Source organism: Coenobita brevimanus, chromosome 21 (genome assembly GCF_032717465.1).
Source record: "Coenobita brevimanus isolate Jiangsu-jjx chromosome 21, ASM3271746v2, whole genome shotgun sequence".
Lineage (NCBI taxonomy): Eukaryota > Metazoa > Arthropoda > Malacostraca > Decapoda > Coenobitidae > Coenobita > Coenobita brevimanus.
Genome location: NC_136974.1, coordinates 25970103 through 25992250, shown reverse-complemented (window position 1 = coordinate 25992250; position 22148 = coordinate 25970103). Strand labels below are relative to the sequence as shown.

Sequence of the window (22148 nt, the reverse complement as noted above, 5' to 3'; positions counted from 1 at the left end):
CATAACTGTAACCATATTTTATATTTATTAGGGTGAGCAGGATCCAAAAACAGAGGAAGAAAAGTTTAAAACTTGAACTGTGGGTAGAGTACTAAGTGAAGTGGACTATTCATTCATTCACTTGCGATGGGCATGTTGAGAGGATGGAGGATGACAGTTGAGTGCAGAAGGTGAGAAGTGTGAATGTCGAGGGTTGAGTTGTGAGAGGCAAACCAAAAAAGATGGGATGAAATAATTGAGTGTGACCTCAGGGATAAGTGACTGAATGGGGAGGCTGCCAGAGGTTGAGCAACATGGAGAGCCATTCTTGACCCTTCGTTAGTCCTGTGGGGTATTCAAACATGGGTAGTCTGGTGGGGTGTTACAACACCCCATTACAAAAATACATATAGTGTTACTAACATGTAAAATATTTTCATACTGCCACATCAGCATATCTCTGCAATCACTAATGAAAAGATTGAATGCCTTGTAGGTGGTATTTATTAATTTATGATAATAAAAGACAGTAAATTATAATATCAGTAAAAAAATAACAAATGGACTCATATCTCATTTGTTAGGTAACACGCACAGGAAAATACGTTTGTGATTTTTAAAATCAGTATAATGATAAACAGTACGCAAAAATAAGATAAAAAAAAAAATCTATATCACAATATGATCTAAATGGTTAGCTTGATGGGATGACTGGACACCCCGGGGGGAGGGGGAAGTGCCCCTCTCTCTCACTACAGCAGAGGCAGAACAAAACCAATCCACATGCTCCCTCCCCTCACTGAATCAGGAGAGTACTGGAACGGAGAGAAATATTCGAATTACTGGCTAGGAAATATGAGCTTTTAAAAAATTTTGGGGTGCCAGAACACCCCACCTGACTAACAAGGGGTTAAGTGACCAAGGTTGACGCATGCAAGCATGTTGGAGATTTTAATAAATGATACGAAAACGATACAGTACCATTCATTATTGTGGCCCATTCAGGAAGTAGGCTGCAGCTCCAGCTGATCAGGGTGGTACTCCAAAGGAGGATGAGAAGGCTGGTGATAGAGACAGCTGGAGCTCCTGTTTCACTAGCCCACAGGACTAGCTCCTGACCATCCCCCTTTGCTGACACTTTTTCAGTGTCATTAACACAGAGAATAGGCCAACATACTCTCCCAAACACATTTTTCTAAATGTAAACAGTACACTACCCCACCTGCTCCATACACACCACATATATCCTAGTGTGAGTTGGTGACCACAGGGTCATGTGGCCAGAAACTTTGTCCCCACTACCAAGTAGCAGACAAGATGGGGTGGCGTGGGGTAGGCTTTGTCAGTGCAGCTTGGGACCAGGATGGATCTGGAGCTCAGATCTATACCAGAGTGTGTAGGGCTTTGCAGTTTTAGAGTACCCTGAGGCTATTTGCACAGCCACTGGCCACAGCTGGTGGGTTGTGTGTCCCTGTTCTCCCAGGCTAGGCTTGGGGCTGTGCAGGTAGGGCCTGTGGTCCATCTCCATGTTTTGTTAATCCTGGGATGAGGTTATACAGTGTGACCTCAAGGTTGAGATGCTGTATGCAGAGGTGCTTGAAATTGAGCAATGTGGAGAACCATCATTGGGTGACCAGGGTTTGCTGATACATGGAAACATGTTAGAGCCTTTAAATGAAATGAATGAAGCAGCTCAGTCATCTTTATTGTGATTTTCATCATAGTGTTCCTCCTCCTAATCATCGTCATCATCATGTTACGTACGTCATCATTGTTGTCATCACCACCACCACCCTGCTACCCAAAAACAAATGAGGCAGGCGGGATGCAAAAATAGATACTGAAGAGAGAGCGAGAGAGAGAGAAAGAAAGAAAACAGAAGAAGAAAAACCATCAGTTGTGCCGAGTGAAATGGGTCATGTATCCATGCACTAATCATTCACGTTTTTAGAAATTTTTCCCCCGGTTGAAAGGTAAACTATCGATATGCCATTTTTAACCTCTCATGTCCGTGCACACTGTTGTTGCTGAACTCCAGTCTGTCTGATCGAGTAGACCTGTCAACCACAGATAATCAACTATCCTTATGGAGTTGTCCCATAAGCTCCCTACACTGTTGATGTTAAGTCTGCATCTTAGTGTGGCATGTGCTGTGCAGTGTTCCATTATGTATGTTATGTTGTGTAGGCCTAATCTACAAGATGAGCACATATCATCTTTGATTCCACCCAGCCCAAATATAAGCTGGTAGCTGAGGAGGGCTGGATGATGCCATGCTCTAAGTCTAGCTGGGTGAACTCAGTCAGAGGACACCTCTGATGGGTGGATGTCAGGAGGTAAGGCTTGTAGTATGGTGTTATGAGTGAGATGTTGTATTGCCCTGCACGTCAAGTGAGTATGTAGCAAGGTGTTACTTCACTGCTAGTGTTGGGATGTCTGTTTGTGAGATATTGTTGTCGAGGGTTTGATAATGTTTGTATGGTGTGATTATTTAATGTGCCTATGTTTGTTTTTTTTGTCTCTGTTATGTAGTAACAGAGATGTTGTGTACTGGCACAGGATGCTGCTTAGAACTGTGTACCCCTCCTATGCAGATAATCTCTGACAGACTTTAGTTTCATAGTGTAAGTGGGCTGTGGGAGTGGTTTTAGTGCAGCCAGTGATGATGCATAGAGCTTTGCTCTGTATGATTTGTAAGATGTTGTAGTGGGTGTTAGATAGGATGGGCACACATGACATCACTGATGTATTGTTTGTAGAGTTTAAGAGTGTTTGTTTTTGTTGCCCAAAACTTCTTTCTGTAGTTTCCTTGAGTGTATTGAGTTTGGGGGTACACCCCCCCATGATGTCGTGTACATGGTCCTTGAAGGTGAGTTTGGTGTCATATGTCACTCCAAGGAGATTACTTGAGGGGGTGTGTGGCACACATACATTATTAAGTGTGATGTGGAGGGAGTATCATTGTTTGTGTTTAATGCTTTAACCCCTAATACGCGGCCATCGATAGCCGACCCCCCCCGCGTGGCGGCGTTCGATCGCGGTCTGAGTACCTGTAGGAAAATTTTAGCCAAAAATCAGAGATTAACCCTAGAACATTATACTTGGTTTGGCAGATAGTACTTACATTCAGCTTTCTCCAGAGACAGGTGTTGAGCCTTCGTGGACTACCCAAGGACTTGTGGAGACTTGCAAAGTTGGGTAACAAAATCTTCACTTTCACACCTCCAGGAACTTGGTTTCCCCTCTACCACAGCCTCATTCTGTCACAGTAAACTTTATACTACAACGTACAGGTAGTTTGGAATCCGTATTTGTACAATAAGCACTGAAAATAAGGCTAAAATCAATGAAGTGTACGGCCGACATGCAGCGCGGCGGCGGTCTTCCCGTCACTCAACAAACATTTCCATTTTCACAGCTAAAAACACGTGTACTACATTATTTTCAATCATATTACTTCTCAAAAGATCACCGCAGCGCGCTTTTTTTTCTGCCTTACGCCCGTCACTTTATTCTCGTTCCTGTCGGCCGCTCGCACTGACTCGGAAGAGCTAGAACTCGCCATGATGTCACTTTGAAAGCCTTCGGTAAACTGACGCTAAACAGGGGCAAACCGTGCGAAAAAAAGCTAGTGTTACAACTGGGGAAACAAGCGTTTCCTATTAGCATAAACTGCTTGTGAGAGGAGAGCGCAGATTTACAGTTCTGAGCAGTCAGAGCTATGCCATGTATCACAGCCAGGCTGGCCGGGCCATGGTGGGGGGGGGGGAACGCGATACTTGGCAACAACGGAGGTCAGTAGTACAAAGGTAAAGTATGCTAATTGTAGCTAAAGGGTGATGGTACTGATAGACAATACCAGCTGGAACATCCTTGCCCGCGTTTATTCAAAATTAACTCGAATCGCAAACGGGACGCTCCGCCGTTATGTCCTTTTCGGCGAGCGTCGCAATGCGACGCCCTGCGTTTTAGGGGTTAATGCAGGTGATTAGTAGAGGGTAGGCTGTAGCACCAGCCATTCAGGATGGTACTCCCGAGGAGGCTAAGAATGCTGGTGATAGGGAGAGCTGGAGTTCCTGTTGCACTAGCCATCAGAGTATCCTGACCATGCCCCCCATGCTGACCTTTTCAGTTTGACACTAACATGCAGAGTAGGCCAGCATACTCTCCCAGACACTTTCTGTGTCTCATGCACTACTCTGCATGGGCTTTACATACCACACAAAGTACCTCACTACGTCATGGGTTGATGCCAGCAAGGGCATGCGGCCAGAAAATCTGAGGGGAGGCATGACACAGTCTCTGTCAGCATAGTTTCGGGGACCATGGTGGGATGGGGCTCGGATCTATGCCAGAGGGTGCAGGGCATTGTGGTTCACAGGCTGCTGCTTCCGCCCAATAGAGAGGGGCCCGAACCTAGGAAGATGTTGTGTACTGCCTCAGGAGGCTGCCCTATCAGTGGACGCATAATGGCAGAGCATTTACAGTGCCAAGGCCATGGGTGATAGGGTATGGTTCCCTGGTTACATGCCTGGACATGGGACTGTGCAGGTGGGTGGGACCCCTTTATTTAATTTTACCAACATGGCAAAAAGTGAGAAAAAACATAAAATCATGGAAACAAAATCAGCCAAGGGGATCAGTGTGGCATCTTGGAATGTGGGTAGTTTTAGGGGTAGAACAGGGAAGTAGTAGAAGCTATGAGTAGGAGGTGGGTGGATGTTGGTTGTGAGCAGGAAGTAAGGCACAAGGGAGGATCAGTGATAATGAGTGCCAGGAGAGCTTGTGGGTATATACCATTTTGGCAGGGAAGTGCAGATGGATTTAGTGGTGTGGGTGTGCTGGTTATGGAAAAATGGGTGGAATGTGTCATGAATGTAATGAGGGTAAATGAAAGAAGTATAGCAGTGAAAATTTTGTTCAGTAGGCTCACAATTTCCTTTATACAGTAGAAGGCCTGTTATTCGGCATCTATGGGACCGGGATGATGCCGAGAAATTAGATTTGCCGAATAATAAAAAAACCTACCCACTCAGTACCTTAAATATATTGGTGAACACTGTCATCACCACTTATGGTAATACAACTGTGTTTGGAGAGAGTACTATATACTGTACAATATTGCAATGAATACAGTACTATACCTGAATCTGAAATATATACCTAAATTAGTGAACATATACAAGTGTAATGACACAGTAGGCCTACAAGTCAGATAACACTTCCTGGATGGCCGAAATGATACAGAATACTGTATTACCTACCAGCTCAGTACATCACTTGTATTGGTGAACTCATCACTACTTTTATTATTACAAATATGTTTGGAGTGAGTACTAATACAGTACTTTTTCCATACAAAATAAAATAGTCGGAAAATTACATAAAATAAAGTGAAGGAATATGAATTGGTGAGGTCTTGCTGATGAAAGTTAAACGTACATTTAGCGCTCATTCTTTTGTCCGTTTTTTTTGTTTACATGTGAAAGGGAGAGTATTGATGCAAACAGTAATGTATTCCATTAACCCCTTAATAACCTCCGGCATTGAACAACCCTTTACAGTACCGATGTCAGTGATGTCGAGTTAGTGAGCCATGAAAAAACTGTGAACAATTATGGGAAGGGAACGAAGGTCACTGGTATGTTTACACGACTCTACGCTACGATTCCAAGCAGTCAGGGGGTCTGTTAATCTCAGATGTTTTCGCCCATTTGGTAAATGCTCCGTAACTTTGTAATTTCTCCCATGAATCATAGTGAATCATAGCATGGGTTTAGGAAGCTAAATAACACATTGTTAGATGCGCCAGATGATTATCTTCACATCTTTAAGAAAATGGAAGAAATTTAATCCCTCTTTGAGTACGTAGAGTAAGTTTCTTCCATTCTTCTGAAATAAATTTATTTTTCTTAAAGATGTGAAGATAATCATCTGGCCCACCTAGCAATGTGCTATTTAGCTTCCTAAACCCATGCTATGATATCGCTATGAGTCACGGAAAAATTGATAAAGTTATGATGTATTTACCAAATGGGCGATAACATATGAGATTAACCGACCGCCTGACTGCTTGGAATCGTAGCGTAGAGTCGTGTAAACATACCAGTAACCTTCATTCCCTCCCCATAATTGTTCAGTTTTCTTTATATCTCACACTATCTTGACATCACTGACATCGGTACTGTAAAGGGTTGTTCAGTGCCGGAGGTTATTAAGGGGTTAATGGGATATATTACTGTTTGCATCAATACTCTCTCTTTCACGTTAAACACAAAAATGAACAAAAGAATGAGCGCTAAATGTACGTTTAACTTTCATATTTATTTAAACGGGACAATCCCTTCCACCATTATGCTGAGGAACAACGATACTACAGCTGTCACAGCCGTACAGCTAAAAACAACGGCGAAACTGATTTAACAAGCAACATCAATTTATGGGTAATGCATTACAGTATCAGTGGTTAATGGACTATGCAATTACTGGTAAATGTCATTTTCAGGAAGGCGTCAAGAATGAACGAATTTCAAGAATTAGCAAGGGTGCTTGGAACGTAACCTTCACTAATTTGGTGGGGGTGGTTACTGTACTGTATGATGCTGTGCATTATTGTAATCAATACAGTACTATACCTGAATCTCAAAAAATATAGAAACTAGTGAACATACATTGTAATGAAACATTGGGCCTACAAGTCACAGATAACACTTCCTGGACTGCCGAGATGATTCCGGACATCTGCCAAACAATCAGTGATTTTCGTAAATGGGACTATTTCTCAAAACTGCCGAAATGTCGGATCTACCGAATAATCAGCTGCCGAATAATAGGACTTTTACTGTATCAGGCATATGCTCTACAGGCCAGCATGGATGATGTAGGAAAGATTGATTCAGGGATGGCTTGATATGTGTAGTAAGTGGTATGAGGGATGATGAGATTGTAGTTTTAGGAAGGGACTTAAATGGTCATGTGGGTGAAGCAACCCAGAGATATGAAGGGGTACTTGGAGTATGGGCATATGGTACAAAAAACTGTGGGAGGGGAAAAGATACTCGAATTAGGGGAGGAATGAACATGCTTGTGTGCAACATGTATTTCAGGAAAAGAGAGGGTAAGTTGATTGCATATAAATCTTGACAAAATGGTAGCCAGATAGATTATTTCCTGGTAAGGAGGGCTGATAGGAATTTGGTGAGGGTCCATGAAGTTATAGGAAACGAAAAATGTGTGTGCAGCAACACAAATTACTGTACTGTATATGACATGGTGCTGAAGGAGCAGGTGGCAAGAAGAGGACCAGTGCACCTAGGAGGAAAAATAGAAGTTGAAAAACCAAGCAGATAAGGATGCCTTCTATAGTGAGATGAGCAGAGTGGTGGCTGAACAGGGAGCTGTTGACAGGTGTTAAGGAACAGTACAGAGCCATCAAGAACATTGTTCTAAGAGCCACTGATTCAGTGTCTGGAAGGGCAATGGGCTCCCCAAAGCATAAGGTAAAACATGGTGGTGGGATTATGGTGTAGAAGCTGCAGTGAAGGAGAAAAGAAGGCTTTTCTGGGAATGGGAAAGATGTTTTAACAAGAAGGAATACTTGGCTGACAAATATTGGTCTAGAAAAGAGAAATACAGGGAAAAATTGGAGTCTCAGAGACTATTACTGGATCACTTAAATAGCGTTGAAAGGAAGTATATTATATTTAAGGTGGCAAATCAGATGGAGCTTGAAAACAAGGATGTCGTAGGTGAGCAGTTTATAAAGAAGGACGAAGGAAAGGTAGTGGTGAACAGTGAGGATATTAAAGACACCTGGGTAGAGCATTATAACCAGTTACTGAATGAGGACTTTGATTGGAACAGGGAATGTTTGGAGTCAGCGAATCCATTGTTGGGCCCTTGGCCTTTGATTGATGCTGCTACTGTGAGCAGGGCTTAAGTTAGGATGCAGTTGGGGAAGGCAGCAGGTGTGGCTGAGTTGACTGCTGAAATGCTGAAGGCCTCAGGAGATACAGGAGTGTTTTTATCCCAGATAATTGACTGAAGTGTGATTGTAAACATGTTATAGGGAAAAGGTGATGCCCTGGAAAGAGGAAGTTATAGACGCATAAAACTTTTGAAGCCGGTAAGGAGCATAGTGGAGAGAGTTCTGGAAGGTATGATTAGAGAAAGTAAAATATTGATGAGGTGCAGTTTGGGTTTGTGTCAGGCAAAGGAACCACTGATCCCATATTCATTGTTTGAAAGCATCTGGAAAAATATGTTGGAAAGAAAAGGAATCTGTACTTTGTATTTGGTAACTTGGAGAAGGTCTTTGACAGTCCCTAGAGAGGTGGTGAAGTGGGCAGTGAGAAAGCTTGGAATTGAGGAGTGGCTGGGTAGAGTGGGTATGTGGGTGCTCGCACCCAGGTGAGAGTGAATGAAAATTTGAGTGATGAGTTTTCTGTAAATGTTGGTGTGCATCAGGGATCTGTCTTGAACCCCCTATTGTCATGGTGCTTGAAGCCCTCTCATGTGACTTCAGAAATGGACTCCCATGGGAAATGTTGCATGCCGATGGTTAAGCGTTGCAGATAATGAAAGGGAGGTAGAGGAAAGATTTAGGAAATGGAGGGATGGTATGGGGCACAATGGCTTGAGATTAAATGCAGAAAAAACAAAAATGATGGTATTTAGGGTTGGTGGGGGTACTGTCAAAGAAGAGGGAGAGTGACCATGTGCAGTTTGCCACAGGGACATGGGAAGTAATTCCATCTTCTTCAGTATTTGTGATAAGTGGATGTATAAGAGATGTATTAGAGGCAGACTGTGAGATAATGCTGATTTTGTGTATGCAGTGTGCCAGAGAGATCATGTGGAGATTGTTAAACATGACAGGATTGATCTTGCTGTTGAGTCTCTTGATTGTGTGGGAGAGTTTTCTTGCTTGGGAGACATGTTATGTGCTGGAGATGGGGCTGGAGCTAGCTCTGTGGCTAGAGTGAGGAGTGATTGGAAGAAGTTCAGGGAACTGTTGCCTCTCCTGACATTGAAAGGGCCAAGGGATCTCAGCAGCATGTGTCAGGAGTGTAATGTTGTATGGTAGTGAGACCTGGGCAAGAGGAAGAGGATATTCATAGGCTCGGATATACTGAAATGAAAGAGGATGGATGTGCAGTGTGTCCTTGAATACGAGGCCTGGGGGGACATTTATGTGCTGGAGATGGGGCTGGAGCAAGCTTTGTGGCTAGAGTGAGGAGTGATTGGAAGAAGTTCAGGGAGCTGTTGCCTCTCCTGACATTGAAAGGGCCAAGGGATCTTAGCAGCATGTGTCAGGAGTGTAATGTTGTATGGTAGTGAGACCTGGGCAAGAGGAAGTGGATATTCATAGGCTCAGACATACTGAAATGACAGTGATTAGATGGATATGCAGTGTCCTTGAAGACAAGGCCTGGGGGGACTAGGTTTACGGTGGAAGTGTTGAGAGGAAGGCTGGGACTGGAGTGTGTTGGTGATGTGATGAGTAGGTGGGAGATGGTTTGGGCATGTGGAGAGGATGGAGAAGGCTGGGACTGGAGTGTGTTGGCGATGTGATGAGTAGGTGGGAGATGGTTTGGGCATGTGGAGAGGATGGAGGATGACAGTTGGGTGCAGAATGTGAGAAGTGTGAATGCTGGGGGTTGTGTTGTGAGAGGCAGATTGAGAATGACCTGGGCCATGGTTATTGAGTGTGATCTCAGGTAAGAGACTAAATAGGGAAGCTGCCAGAGATCAAGCAGCATGGAGAACTGCTATTAGGTGACCAAGGCCATACATACAAGCATGTTGGAGCCTTTATAATTAAAATGAAATGGTCAGAGTGGAGAAGTGCATATGCTTTATACTGCCGGTTGGATAACTAATAGTGTTTCAGTTTCATGGTTTACAAAGGAAACGGTCAGTGTAGAGGAGTTCATATGCTGTATCATGCCAGTTGGATAACTAATGGTGTTTCAATTTCATGGTCTGCAGAACATTCTACACAAGCTGTTCTACAGTTTGCTTGTGAACAGTGGGTCCCGTGAAGGTGCCCTATCATTCTTGGGTGGTGTTGTGCGGCACAACCAGCGACGTGCTCAGATACAGGTGGAGGAGAAGCGTGTTGCCGGTGATGGGCCAATGTTGAATATTCTTTCTGTACTACAGCATCTCTCCTTCAGGGTATGTTACCTTAGTGGATGATAATGTTTGTTGTGCAAGATAACTTTCTGTGATCAAAATTTGCTTCTGTTTCTTTAGGCTTTGTCATTTTCAAATATTTTAGTATTTAATTATGTACAGCAAAGGAGGAATTATGTTCTTGAAAATGTTTCGTTGCTGAAATTTTGAGAGTGCACTGGTATGCTGCAGAATCTGTATATGAATGTCTTAGGGAAAGGACAGTTAACTGTTTATGGACCCTGTAGATACAAGAGAGACTGACAGAAAATGTGCGTGTGCATGCGAGCATCATGTGTGTGTGTATTCACCTATTTGTGTTCTGCAGGATTTGATCTAAGCTTGTGTTGTCCTGCCTCCAGTGATATAATTATCCAACTTTGCTTTGAAAGCATGGATATTCATTGCACAAATGACATTTTCATCCATATTGCTCCATTTAGTTATACTTCTGTTTGGAAAGCTGCATTTTCTCACATCACCAGAGCAAGCTGGTATCTTTAATTTAAAACTATGTATCTTTAATTTAAAACTATGTCCTCTCATTCTCCCATCATCCCTTATGATAAAATCTTCTCTATCAGTGTCAGTACCATACGCACACTATACAGTACAGTGCGCCGTTAATATAATGAACTAATTGATACTAGACCCATGATGTTAAAGCCGAACACCATGCTGTTCAGTAATTTCCCAGCCGTCGTGGCTTTTATCAAACAAACTTCATTAAATATAGAGCGTTGGTTGGCCTTACAGTCGTACACAATAACATACAGCTAAGTCTAAATGTCTGTTTTTCTCCATAAATGCTCAGTATATGGCTCCTTTCACAAGCTGGTATGAAATTGTTCATACCAAGTCAACAGTTAAAGATTAGACTCCCCAAAATGTTTTGATGGCAGTTTGGGGGAGGCGGTGGCTGAATCGGGAAAGAGTTGGCCTGCAGTCCTAATGGACCCAGGTTCAAATCCCCACTGGGGCAGGGAACAGTTCAAAGATTTGAATTTCTTTAAAACAGACTTTACCGATCAATCAGATGACCCACCGACATGTCATAAAAATATCCCCACTAATTCCAATACACCAGTCCTGTATGAGACAGCCCTAGCATGTACAGTATTCAGTATGGGCGATGGGTGTTAGCGTCGAAGTTGTGACACGTGGAGGTGTATGGATGTAGGAGGACCACTGGGCCTTGGTAACAGGCTGTGGAGCTTGTGCTGAGAGTTGGTTTAAAAAAAAAAAAAAAAAAAAAAAAAAAAGCCAGAGCAATGGCCCAAAAGTCATTAGCATATAACTCTTACTTAAAAAACATCTGAATCACTGAGTCAGTTTAAAATTGATAGAAACCATGCAAAAGCAGTAATAAATCTCACGAATCAAACTTTCTTCACAACCAAACATCTAAACTACTAAACAGTCCTAATAACAATAGAATATTCTGGTCAACACTCGGCTCTTTCAATAACGGCTGAAGAGTCACACTATCGTGACCATGAAATAGGATACAAAAACCCACACTGGCAAACGAAAAAAGATGTATTCCAAACAGTTTCGGCGACAGCTGTCGCCCTCTTCAGTGGATCTACAGACCAAGAGTGGTACATACAAATGCTGAGAAGCTACTTATATGCAGGGTGAGGACACGTTTTCCCAACCACACCTGATGTGACCTCACCTGACTCTCCCTCTACTGTGTCCACGACCTGAGTGAGGGATTACAAGGGCCGGCAATGACCTTGCCACTAATCCTCTCATCACTGGATCTTATTTATACATTCCTTCACCATGGTTAAAATTATTATATCTCTCTATACATACAGCTTCCACAATCCTACGTTTCTTATAGTTACTACATTTGTACAATATTTGGCTAGAATTCCAGTCGATTCTATGGTCGTTTTCCGAAGAGTGAACGTACACTGCATTATTTATGTTGCCTATCTTACAAGCATACTTGTGTTCCTTAATGCGAGTGTCCAAATCCCTTCCCATTTCACCAACATAAACCAAATCACAGTCTCTACATAGAATTTTGTATACCCCTGCAGTTTTGTTACTAATTGGTTTATTCTTTACCAGCATTGATCTTAAGGTGGAAGTATATCTAAATGCAATGTTTACATCCAAATCATGACTCACAGACTTCACCAAGCTAAGATTTGACACATACAGAACTGTGATGTATGGCTTATTTTGCTGACTTTGTGATGTTGGTCTAGGTACAAAAAAGGCTTTTCTGGCTTTAAAATATGCTTGCCTTATAAACCAACTGGGATATTTTAGATCTAAAAATATTTTCCATATCCTGGCGTTTTCCGTATCCAGATGTCGGGGACTACTAATTCTGAGTGCTCTAAGGAACATGGAAGAAATAACTGACATTTTAGTGGAACTGTGGTGATATGAATAATAATGTATATACAAATTGCACTGGGTTGGTTTCCTGTATACAGAAAAGCTAAGTGTCTCAAGTTCATCCCTGTGCACAAATACATCTAAAAATGGAAGGGAACCATTATTTTCCCATTCAACTTTCAATTTAATTGAGGGAACCAGTGCATTTAATTTTGTAAGAAACTCGTCAAAGTTAGCGTATACGTCTGGCCAAAATGAAAACACATCATCAACATACCTATACCAAATTAAATTTTGAGGAGATATGGTGGTAAGAAGGTTGGATTCAAAATATTCCATGTACAGGTTACTAAGAATTGGAGAGAGGGGCGAGCCCTTACCCATACCAAACTTTTGCATGAAAAACTGATCACCAAAAGAAAATGCATTACACTGCACACAAAGGCTAATAAGTTGGAGAAAGACATCATGTGACATGCCGAGATCAATGTTATAATTAGGTAATTTTTCATTCAAGAAACTAATTACATCTTCAATAGGGACTTTAGTAAAAAGCGAGTCTACATCAAAACTGACCAACCTGCCACTGGAGAAACTGAGAGACTTAATCTTATCAATAAAATCAGTAGAGTTTTGGACATGGGATTTAGAGAATGTGCCAACCAATGGTGCTAATTTGTTTGCTAGAAATTTTGAAAGTTTGTAAGTGAATGAGCCACACTGTGAGATGATAGGACGAAGGGGAATCTGTGGTTTATGGGTCTTTGGTAACCCATAAATGTAAGGTAATTTTGGATTAATTTGAGTGAACTTACTTGCATCAATGTTTGGCACATCCTTTAAAAGGCTTTTGACTTTCTTATTAAAGTCTGTGGATAACCTCTTGAGAGGGGATGACTCAAGTTTTTCGTAAGTAGTGGCATCACTCAACAGGTGGTTCATCTTTTCCACATAATCAGGTTTGTCTAGAATGACCACACAATTACTTTTGTCCGCTTTTGTAATAAGAATATCTCCTCAAAATTTAATTTGGTATAGGTATGTTGATGATGTGTTTTCATTTTGGCCAGACGTATACGCTAACTTTGACGAGTTTCTTACAAAATTAAATGCACTGGTTCCCTCAATTAAATTGAAAGTTGAATGGGAAAATAATGGTTCCCTTCCATTTTTAGATATATTTGTGCACAGGGAGGAACTTGGGACACTTAGCTTTTCTGTATACAGGAAACCAACCCAGTGCAATTTGTATATACATTATTATTCATATCACCACAGTTCCACTAAAATGTCAGTTATTTCTTCCATGTTCCTTAGAGCACTCAGAATTAGTAGTCCCCGACATCTGGATATGGACAAGGCCAAGATATGGAAAATATTTTTAGATCTAAAATATCCCAGTTGGTTTATAAGGAAAGCGTATTTTAAAGCCAGAAAAGCCTTTTTTGTACCTAGACCAACATCACAAAGTCAGCAAAATAAGCCATACATCACGGTTCCGTATGTGTCAAATCTTAGCTTGGTGAAGTCTGTGAGTCATGATTTGGATGTAAACATTGCATTTAGATATACTTCCACCTTAAGATCAATGCTGGTAAAGAATAAACCAATTAGTAACAAAACTGCAGGGGTATACAAAATTCCATGTAGAGACTGTGATTTGGTTTATGTTGGTGAAACGGGGATGGATTTGGACACTCGGATTAAGGAACACAAGTATGCTTGTAAGATAGGCAACATAAATAACGCAGTGTACGTTCACTCTTCGGAAAACGACCATAGAATCGACTGGAATTCTAGCCAAATATTGTACAAATGTAGTAACTATAAGAAACGTAGGATTGTGGAAGCTGTATGTATAGAGAGATATAATAATTTTAACCATGGTGAAGGAATGTATAAATAAGATCCAGTGATGAGAGGATTAGTGGCAAGGTCATTGCCGCCCCTTGTAATCCCTCACTCAGGTCGTGGACAGAGTAGAGGGAGAGTCAGGTGAGGTCACATCAGGTGTGGTTGGGAAAACGTGTCCTCACCCTGCATATAAGCAGCTTCTCAGCATTTGTATGTACCACTCTTGGTCTGTAGATCCACTGAAGAGGGCGACAGCTGTTGCCGAAACTGTTTGGAATACAGTACATCTTTTTTCGTTTGCCAGTGTGGGCTTTTGTATCCTCTTTCAATAATACAAGTCATCACCCGTTTCCCCACTAAAATCTTCAGATGGTAACATTACAAATCACCTGCATGGTAAAGCGAATATCTTTCCCAGTATATTTGCCAAAAATTGTATGTTTGAGGAAGTCAGCCAAAATGTCCCAGTACTAGAAGTTGACTCTCCTGAAATTGCTCCACATAAAATACAGACTAGATACATAAAATCCATCCTAGACAATTTACCAATCAACAAAGCTCCGGGCCCAGATGGGACTCCTCCAATTGTTTTGAAATAGTGCTCCCCAGCATTTGCTTCTGTTCTAGCCGAATTATTCAGACTGTGCATACATACTTCTTCTTTTCTTAATTTTTGGGAAAGAAGCTGATATCCACCCAATTCGGAAGAAAGGAAGTTCCTCCGACCTCTCTGATTACAGACCAGTCGCTATCACATCTTCTATTGATAAAGTATTTGAAATCGTAATGAATAAGCACATAGTTAAATATCTTAAATCCAGTAACACAATTAGTGATAGAAAGTATGGTTTACTCCTTGAAATATCCACCATTGATATGCTTAATCTCCTAACTCACGCCATCCCTCAATCAGTTGACCAACATGGAGAAACTCATGCAGTAGCCCTTGATATTTCTAAAGCCTTTGACAGAGTGTGGCACTGTTCCCTGGTATCCAAAGTCTCTTGCTCTGGACTAACATCTTTTGTTCCTCTGATTTCCTCATATCTCAGCGACAGAAAGATAAGAGTAAAAGTAGATCATGTATATTCCGATTTCCACTCAGTTACTGTCGGCATGCCATGAGGATCAGTTCTTTCCCCAGCTCTGTTCCAGATTCATACTAATGATCTCTTATCTGTCACCCATAATCCCATCCATTCATTTACAGATGACTCAACACCTTACAGTTCATTCACACTTAAACACCCATTCACAGAGTTTAGTATCTCCTGCCCACAACTCAGTACTACCATCTCCATAAATCAAGACTCATCTGGGATCACTGAATGGGGACAGAGTAACCTTGTCTCATTTAATGCTAATAAAACCAAATACAGTAAAAGTCCTGTAATCCAAACCGCAGGGGACCGAGGGTCTTTCGGACTACTGTTTTTTTTTAAACTATTGGGAGGGCCTTTGATAACATTAGAAATATGGACATGATCATTAAATAAACACTTAAAATGATATGGGTTATTGTTTTACTCACCGCAAATGCATAGAAGTGTAGATGTATAGTTGCAAGCAGGTACATCAAAGGCCAAGGACAAGTCCAAACCAGATAACTCCTTAGATAAAGTCCAGAAAATTTAAAAAAATCCCAGAAAAATTTGAAAAATTTGCCGAGACAAATTCGGAGTATTGGAATTTTCACATTATTGGTGGCCGGATTCAAGGACTTTTACTGTATATACAGTTTACTAATAGACTGATATTGTCAGATTCTTATATTACCTTCAGTGCCACTAATATTCCTGTCTCCAAAAAGTATTGAAATTCTTGGTGTTTCACTAAACGTTGACCTCAGCTGGACCTCCCACGTCAGATCACCTGCTAAAACTGCCTCAGAGAAACTTGGATTATTGTACAGAGTTCGTAGCTTCTTGCTTGACGAGCAGTTGGCTATAGTTTATAAGAGTCATGTGCGCTTTCAGCTGGAATATTTATCACCCATGTGGAGTGGATGTGGGGAGGTTGCACTAAAGCAGCTAGGCAGAATTCAGGACAAAGCTGTTAGAATAATTAATAACCCTGCTGTTACAAATAAACTCCCTCCCCCATGAGTAAGAAGAAATTTTGCCTCCCATGCATTACTTTCCAGCTACCATACTTTTATGGCAAATGCTCAGACGAAACTGCATCCATTGTGCCACCTCTTCATGCTTTCCTCTGTGCTACAAGGGCATCTGGTAGCTCTCACGACTGGAATGTCGCACTGCCATATTGCAGAACTTCCACCTATCAGAAATCCTTTATTGCCTGAACTGCATCTCTTTAGAACTCACTTCCCAAAAGTTGTTTTCCCTTAAACTTCATCCTACAGCTGTTCAAATCCAACTGTTACAGAATTTTTATGAATAGAGGACACTAGTATTCTGGTGTATAGATTTTTTTTTTATTCATTTGTTTTTCTTTCCTCTTCTGTTATTTAAAAAAAAAAAAAAAAAAAGTCACCCAGAGACTGATGTGGCATTCTGCAGGCAGAGGAGCGCAGGTGTGTGTACGGATGCCACGGTGGTCATCGTTTCTCATGCGTTTACCAGACAAAATTCATTGAATGAACAGTGTTCTGCAAGCTCAAGGTGATCGTTAAAACCAAAATTTGTTAACCCATTGCGTCCGGCATATTCTGTATTTTGACTGACCCTTCTCCCACCCAGGCATTTCAGAGAAAATCACCTTTTCTTTTTAACCTTAATATCTCAGCAAGCACTTAACCAAGACTAAAAAATTAAGCGTCATAATACTCACCAATCCTTCGACTTCAAGCTGATTTCCTCAGATTCTCCATGAAGTGCGTGTAGTCAGAGAGAGTGAGTGGGGAAAGGGGACAACTTTTGTTGTGGTTTTTTTGCCCGCATCTGTATGCATGGCTGAGGTGCAGTGGCACAGCTAAGGCTTCTACTAGCTCTCCACAATAATAACATTTCCAGAAGACCGCAATCCACCACAAACACCATTTCCATGTAGGTTTGTCAAAAGTGTGACGTGAGATAGGTTGTGAGTGTGGTTACTATGGCAACGACCATGAGGCAGGCTGGCTCAGTCCACCTACAGCCCCATGTGCCTTCTCGTCTCGCCACTGCACCACCATACCTCCGCCAGTGACACACACACACACACGCACACGCACACACACACACACACACACACACACACACACACACACACACACACACACACACGAATGAACAGCCAGAGAGAGCAGACGTCCCAGCCATCGCTGCTGCCCTTAAGTAGTTTCAGGAATTTTGTCTGTCCTGTCTCCTAAGGTCTTGTTTTAAATTTATAATAATGGAAGTTAATAGACTACCAAAAATGTAAAGATTTATTGGCAAAAGTATACATGAATGTTTGTAGTATTTTTCGGTAACAGCTGTTTTGGTACTTTAACCCTTTAACCGCGGGTGTCATTCCAGAATGACGTTGCAAAAACTGGACCAAACCGCGGGTGTCATTCTCGAATGTTTGTGAATATTTTGAATACCCCGCGTTTTTTCCGTGCGCCAATTGTTTCAAGGGAGAGTAGCTATTAAGTTCTTTTACTCCAGCCGACCCCCACCTCCCTCTTCCCCCCCTGGGGCCCCACCTCCCACCCCCTGGGCCCCCCACCCCACCCCTGACCAAGCGCGCATCAGTATCTGTCCAGCTGTGTGAGTGACAACACATGTTGATGTGGCAGTGAAGTGCAGGCAATTACAGTGCCTTTTACCTGTCTCAGTGAACACAGAGTGGGTGTTTATCGTATGTGCAGTGTTCATATATGTTTATATTATTATTATCAGAATGTGATTGCCATTTGGTAATGGTGTGTGAGCGAAAAATAGTGATTACAACACCGCTGATGTGGCAGTGAAGTGCAGGCAATTACAGTGCCTTTTACCTGCCTCAGTGAACACAGAGTGGGTGTTTATCGTATGTGCAGTGTTCATATATGTTTATAGTATTATTATCAGAATGAGGTTGGCATTTGGTAATGGTGTGTGAGCGAAAAATAGTGATTACAACACCGCTGATGTGGCAGTGAAGTGCAGGTAATTACAGTGCCTTTTACCTGCCTCAGTGAACACAGAGTGGGTGTTTATCGTATGTGCAGTGTTCATATATGTTTATAGTATTATTATCAGAATGAGGTTGGCATTTGGTAATGGTGTATGAGCGAAGGTAATGATGTGTGAGCGAAAAATAGTGATTTTACACCCCTCACTTCTAACGGCACTGCCCGTCCTGTGAAAGTCAACGAAGTCATGAAACCTACATCAATGGAAAGCTGAAGGTTAGTACTTTCTAATGGTACCTTATTTTTTTCTCTAGCTTTATTCTGTGCAGAGTTATTAAGGTTAAAAGGTTTGTTTACATTTGGCTGAAACCCCCGCGGGAGAGGACAGTCAGACCAAAACAATACCCGCGGTTAAAGGGTTAACCATCAAACATGGCCGAAAATGTAAACAATGAGGGACTCGAATTTCAAGGATTTGATAGTAATACCAATGTCATGGACCTGGTTAAAACATTAATTATGAGGAGTAGTGAACTTGAAAAGAAAGTAGAGAATTTAGTGATAAAGGATGTGTCTGAAAGTACGGAGACTACCATACAGAGTCTGATCCAGTCCAATGATATAGCAAATGAAGAGATTAGAAATTTGAAACGTGAAAATGTCAAATTGAGGAGGAAACTAGAAGAGAGTACTAATAAAACGGAGAAGGTGAGTATTGTATTAGAAGAACATAAGGCAAAGTGGGCACACGTAGAAGAAGAACCGAAAGAAGTGGTCAGCTTAAGAGAAATCATCCAGGAAGAAAGGGAAATGAACAAGAAAAAAATGGAAGAAAATGTAGTGAAAATACTGAAGAAAAAAGAGAAAATAGTGAGAGAAACTGTAGAAAGGAACAGATGTATGGTAATATTTGGAAACAGGGAAGAGGAAGAAAAGGTTAGGTTCGTAAGACTCGAGAGAGACACGAACCTGGTGAGAGGAATATTAGGCAAGATTGACCCCGAAGAAGACAAGTGGGTAAAAGAAATTGAGGAAGTAAGGAGAATAGGGCCTTATAAGAAACGGGAAACAAGACCAATGAGAGTCAAGTTTACATCAGAAAGTGTAATAAATGAGATACTTAAAGTGGCCTGGAAATTAAGCAAAGAGGCAGGGATGGAAAATATTATAATAAGAAAAGATTTGAATGAAGAAGAAAGAGAAGTTTTAAAATCATTGAAGGAAGAAGTAAAGGAAAAAAATGATAAGAGGACAGAGGAAGAATGTAGTACTTTTTTTTGGAGAGTAATGGATATGAAAGTAAGGAAGTGGTATTTAAGGAAATAGAAGTGAAGGAAACTAAGGGGGATGGCTCTGAATCAGAAGTTGAGGAAGTGGTACGGACAGAGAGTAGGAGAGAAGAGGGTATTAAAAACGTCAAAAATAATTTGAAGGTGATATATACTCATGTTGATGGTTTCATATCGACAAGGATCGAAATTAACGATTTCTTGAGAGAACATGAACCTGATGTCATGTGCTTTGTAGAGACCAAATTAAGAGAAGATATTGATGTTCATTTGGGAGATGGTAAATACAAACTGTGGAGAAAAGACAGAAAAGAAAAAACGGGAGGAGGAGTGATGATAGCAGTGAAGAACAACATAAATATAGATACTGTGGAAATGGGAGAAGGCAGGGCTGAAGTGATATATATAAAATTAGAAACTGGAGAGAATGTTAAGAGAGATATGGCGGTAGTGTATGTTCCCCTAAAGACGAGAGCATGGAAGGATAACGAATACCATGAGATGTTGTCAGATATGGCTAGCTATTTACAAAAAAAAATTGAGAAAAGCAATAATATAATTTTGGTGGGTGACTTTAACTGTAAAGAGGTGAACTGGGAGGAATGATACTCGGGAGGCGGCGAGGATTCGTGGGGCACTATGTTATTAATTACAATAATGAGTAATGTGATGACGCAATGGGTCAAAGAAGAGACACGGTTTTGAGGTGAGGACACACCAGCAAGGTTAGATTTACTGTTTACCAAAGAACCCGATGTAATAGAATCATTGAAATATCTCTGACCTTTAGGAAAAAGTGATCATGTGGTCATTGAGTTCCAGATGTTAATAGGGAACATCGAACCAAGAGACGAGCTTCATAGACAGGGAAGATACAACTTTGGGAAAGCAAATTTTACAGGATTGAGAAACTTTTTTGAGAATGCGGATTGGAGAAAATTCAGAGAAACGAGAGATACAGAGGAAGTGGGATATCTTTCTAGACCTCTATAATTTGGGGGTGGAAAAATTTGTACCAAGAGTAAGAGGGAAAGAAAACAGGAAAAAGGAGTGGTTTAATAGAAGGTGTATGATAGCAAAAAAAGAGAGAGATAAGGCGTGGAACAATTGGAGAAAGAGAGGTAACAACAGAACAAAGGAAGACTATAAAAGAAGAAGAAATGAATACACAAGAATACGTAGAGAAGAAGAAAGGAATTTTGAAAAAGTTATAATAGACAAATGCAAGGATGAACCCAAACTGTTTTATAGATTTATTAATGGCAAACTGAAACAAAAGGAAGGAATCACCAAACTGAAAGTAGCAGGAGAGGTCTATAAGGATGCGGCAATGCAAGCAGAAATAATGAACAAACGTTTCCAGTCAGTTTTCACTAAAGAAAAGGAGTTTATGGAAGGGGAGGGAGTGATTAGAAATGTTCTGGTGATATAAGATATAAAAGTGAAAGTACAGGAAGTGTATAAATTACTGGAAACTCAAGATGTAAGGAAAGCCCCAGGACCTGATGGAATTTCTAATTGGGTACTGAAGGAATGCAGAGAACAACTGGCGGATAAAATTCACAGTTTAATCGTATACTCACTGGAAGAGGGGAAAGTGCCAAAAGAATGGAAGAGGGGAAATGTGGTACCAATTTATAAGGGAGGAAACAGGGAAGAACCCCTGAATTATAGACCAGTGTCTCTAACCAGCATGGTCGCAAAATTGTGTGAGAGAATCCTGAAAGACAGATGGATAAAATATCTGGAAGAGATGAATATTTTGGCTGAATGTCAGTTTGGATTCAGAAGTGGAAGGTCATGTGTTTCAAACTTGTTGAGCTTTTACTCAAGAGCGATTGATGTGGTACAGGAGAGAGATGGTTGGGCGGATTGTGTGTACTTAGAGAAGACCTTTGACAAGGTACCTCATAAGAGACTAATGTGGAAACTAGAATATATAGGAGGACTGAAGGGGAACCTCCTGGAATGGATGAGAGACTTTTTGAGAGACAGACAAATGAGGACAGTATTAAAGGATAGGATGTCTGGATGGAGGGAAGTAACAAGTGGAGTCCCTCAAGGCTTGTTGTTGGCGGCTCGGTGTTGGCGCCAGTAATGTTCCTGATTTTTGTAAATGATATGGTAGATGGAGTGAATTGGTATGCAAGTCTGTTTGCTGATGATGTAAAGATCTTGAGGAAGGTAGAGGTTGAGGAGGATTGTAAAATACTGCAGGAGGATTTGGATAGAATACACGAATGGAGCCGGACGTGGGAATGAAATTTAATGTAAAGAAATGTAAAATATTGGAAATGGGTAAAAGTACCACGAGGCCATCACTGAATTATTTGTTGGGTAATGAATTAATCACAAAAATGAGAGAAGAGAAAGATTTGGGAGTGCTGGTCCAAGATAGTTTGTCACCAGAAAAGCACATTAACAAGATAGTTGGAGAGACTTATAAACTC

The 22148-nt window shown here is 41.2% G+C and overlaps 1 protein-coding gene across 1 annotated transcript in view; it reads left to right on the top strand.

The window, feature by feature from the left end:
• The window catches only part of Ube4B (Ubiquitination factor E4B), a 645009-nt gene that overhangs the window by 263412 nt on the left and 359449 nt on the right, over positions 1–22148 (top strand). Inside the window, exon 12 of the mRNA XM_080266571.1 lies at positions 9970–10158. Coding sequence (XP_080122697.1) covers positions 9970–10158 — 189 coding nt within the window. The remainder of the gene's footprint in view (positions 1–9969; positions 10159–22148) is intronic.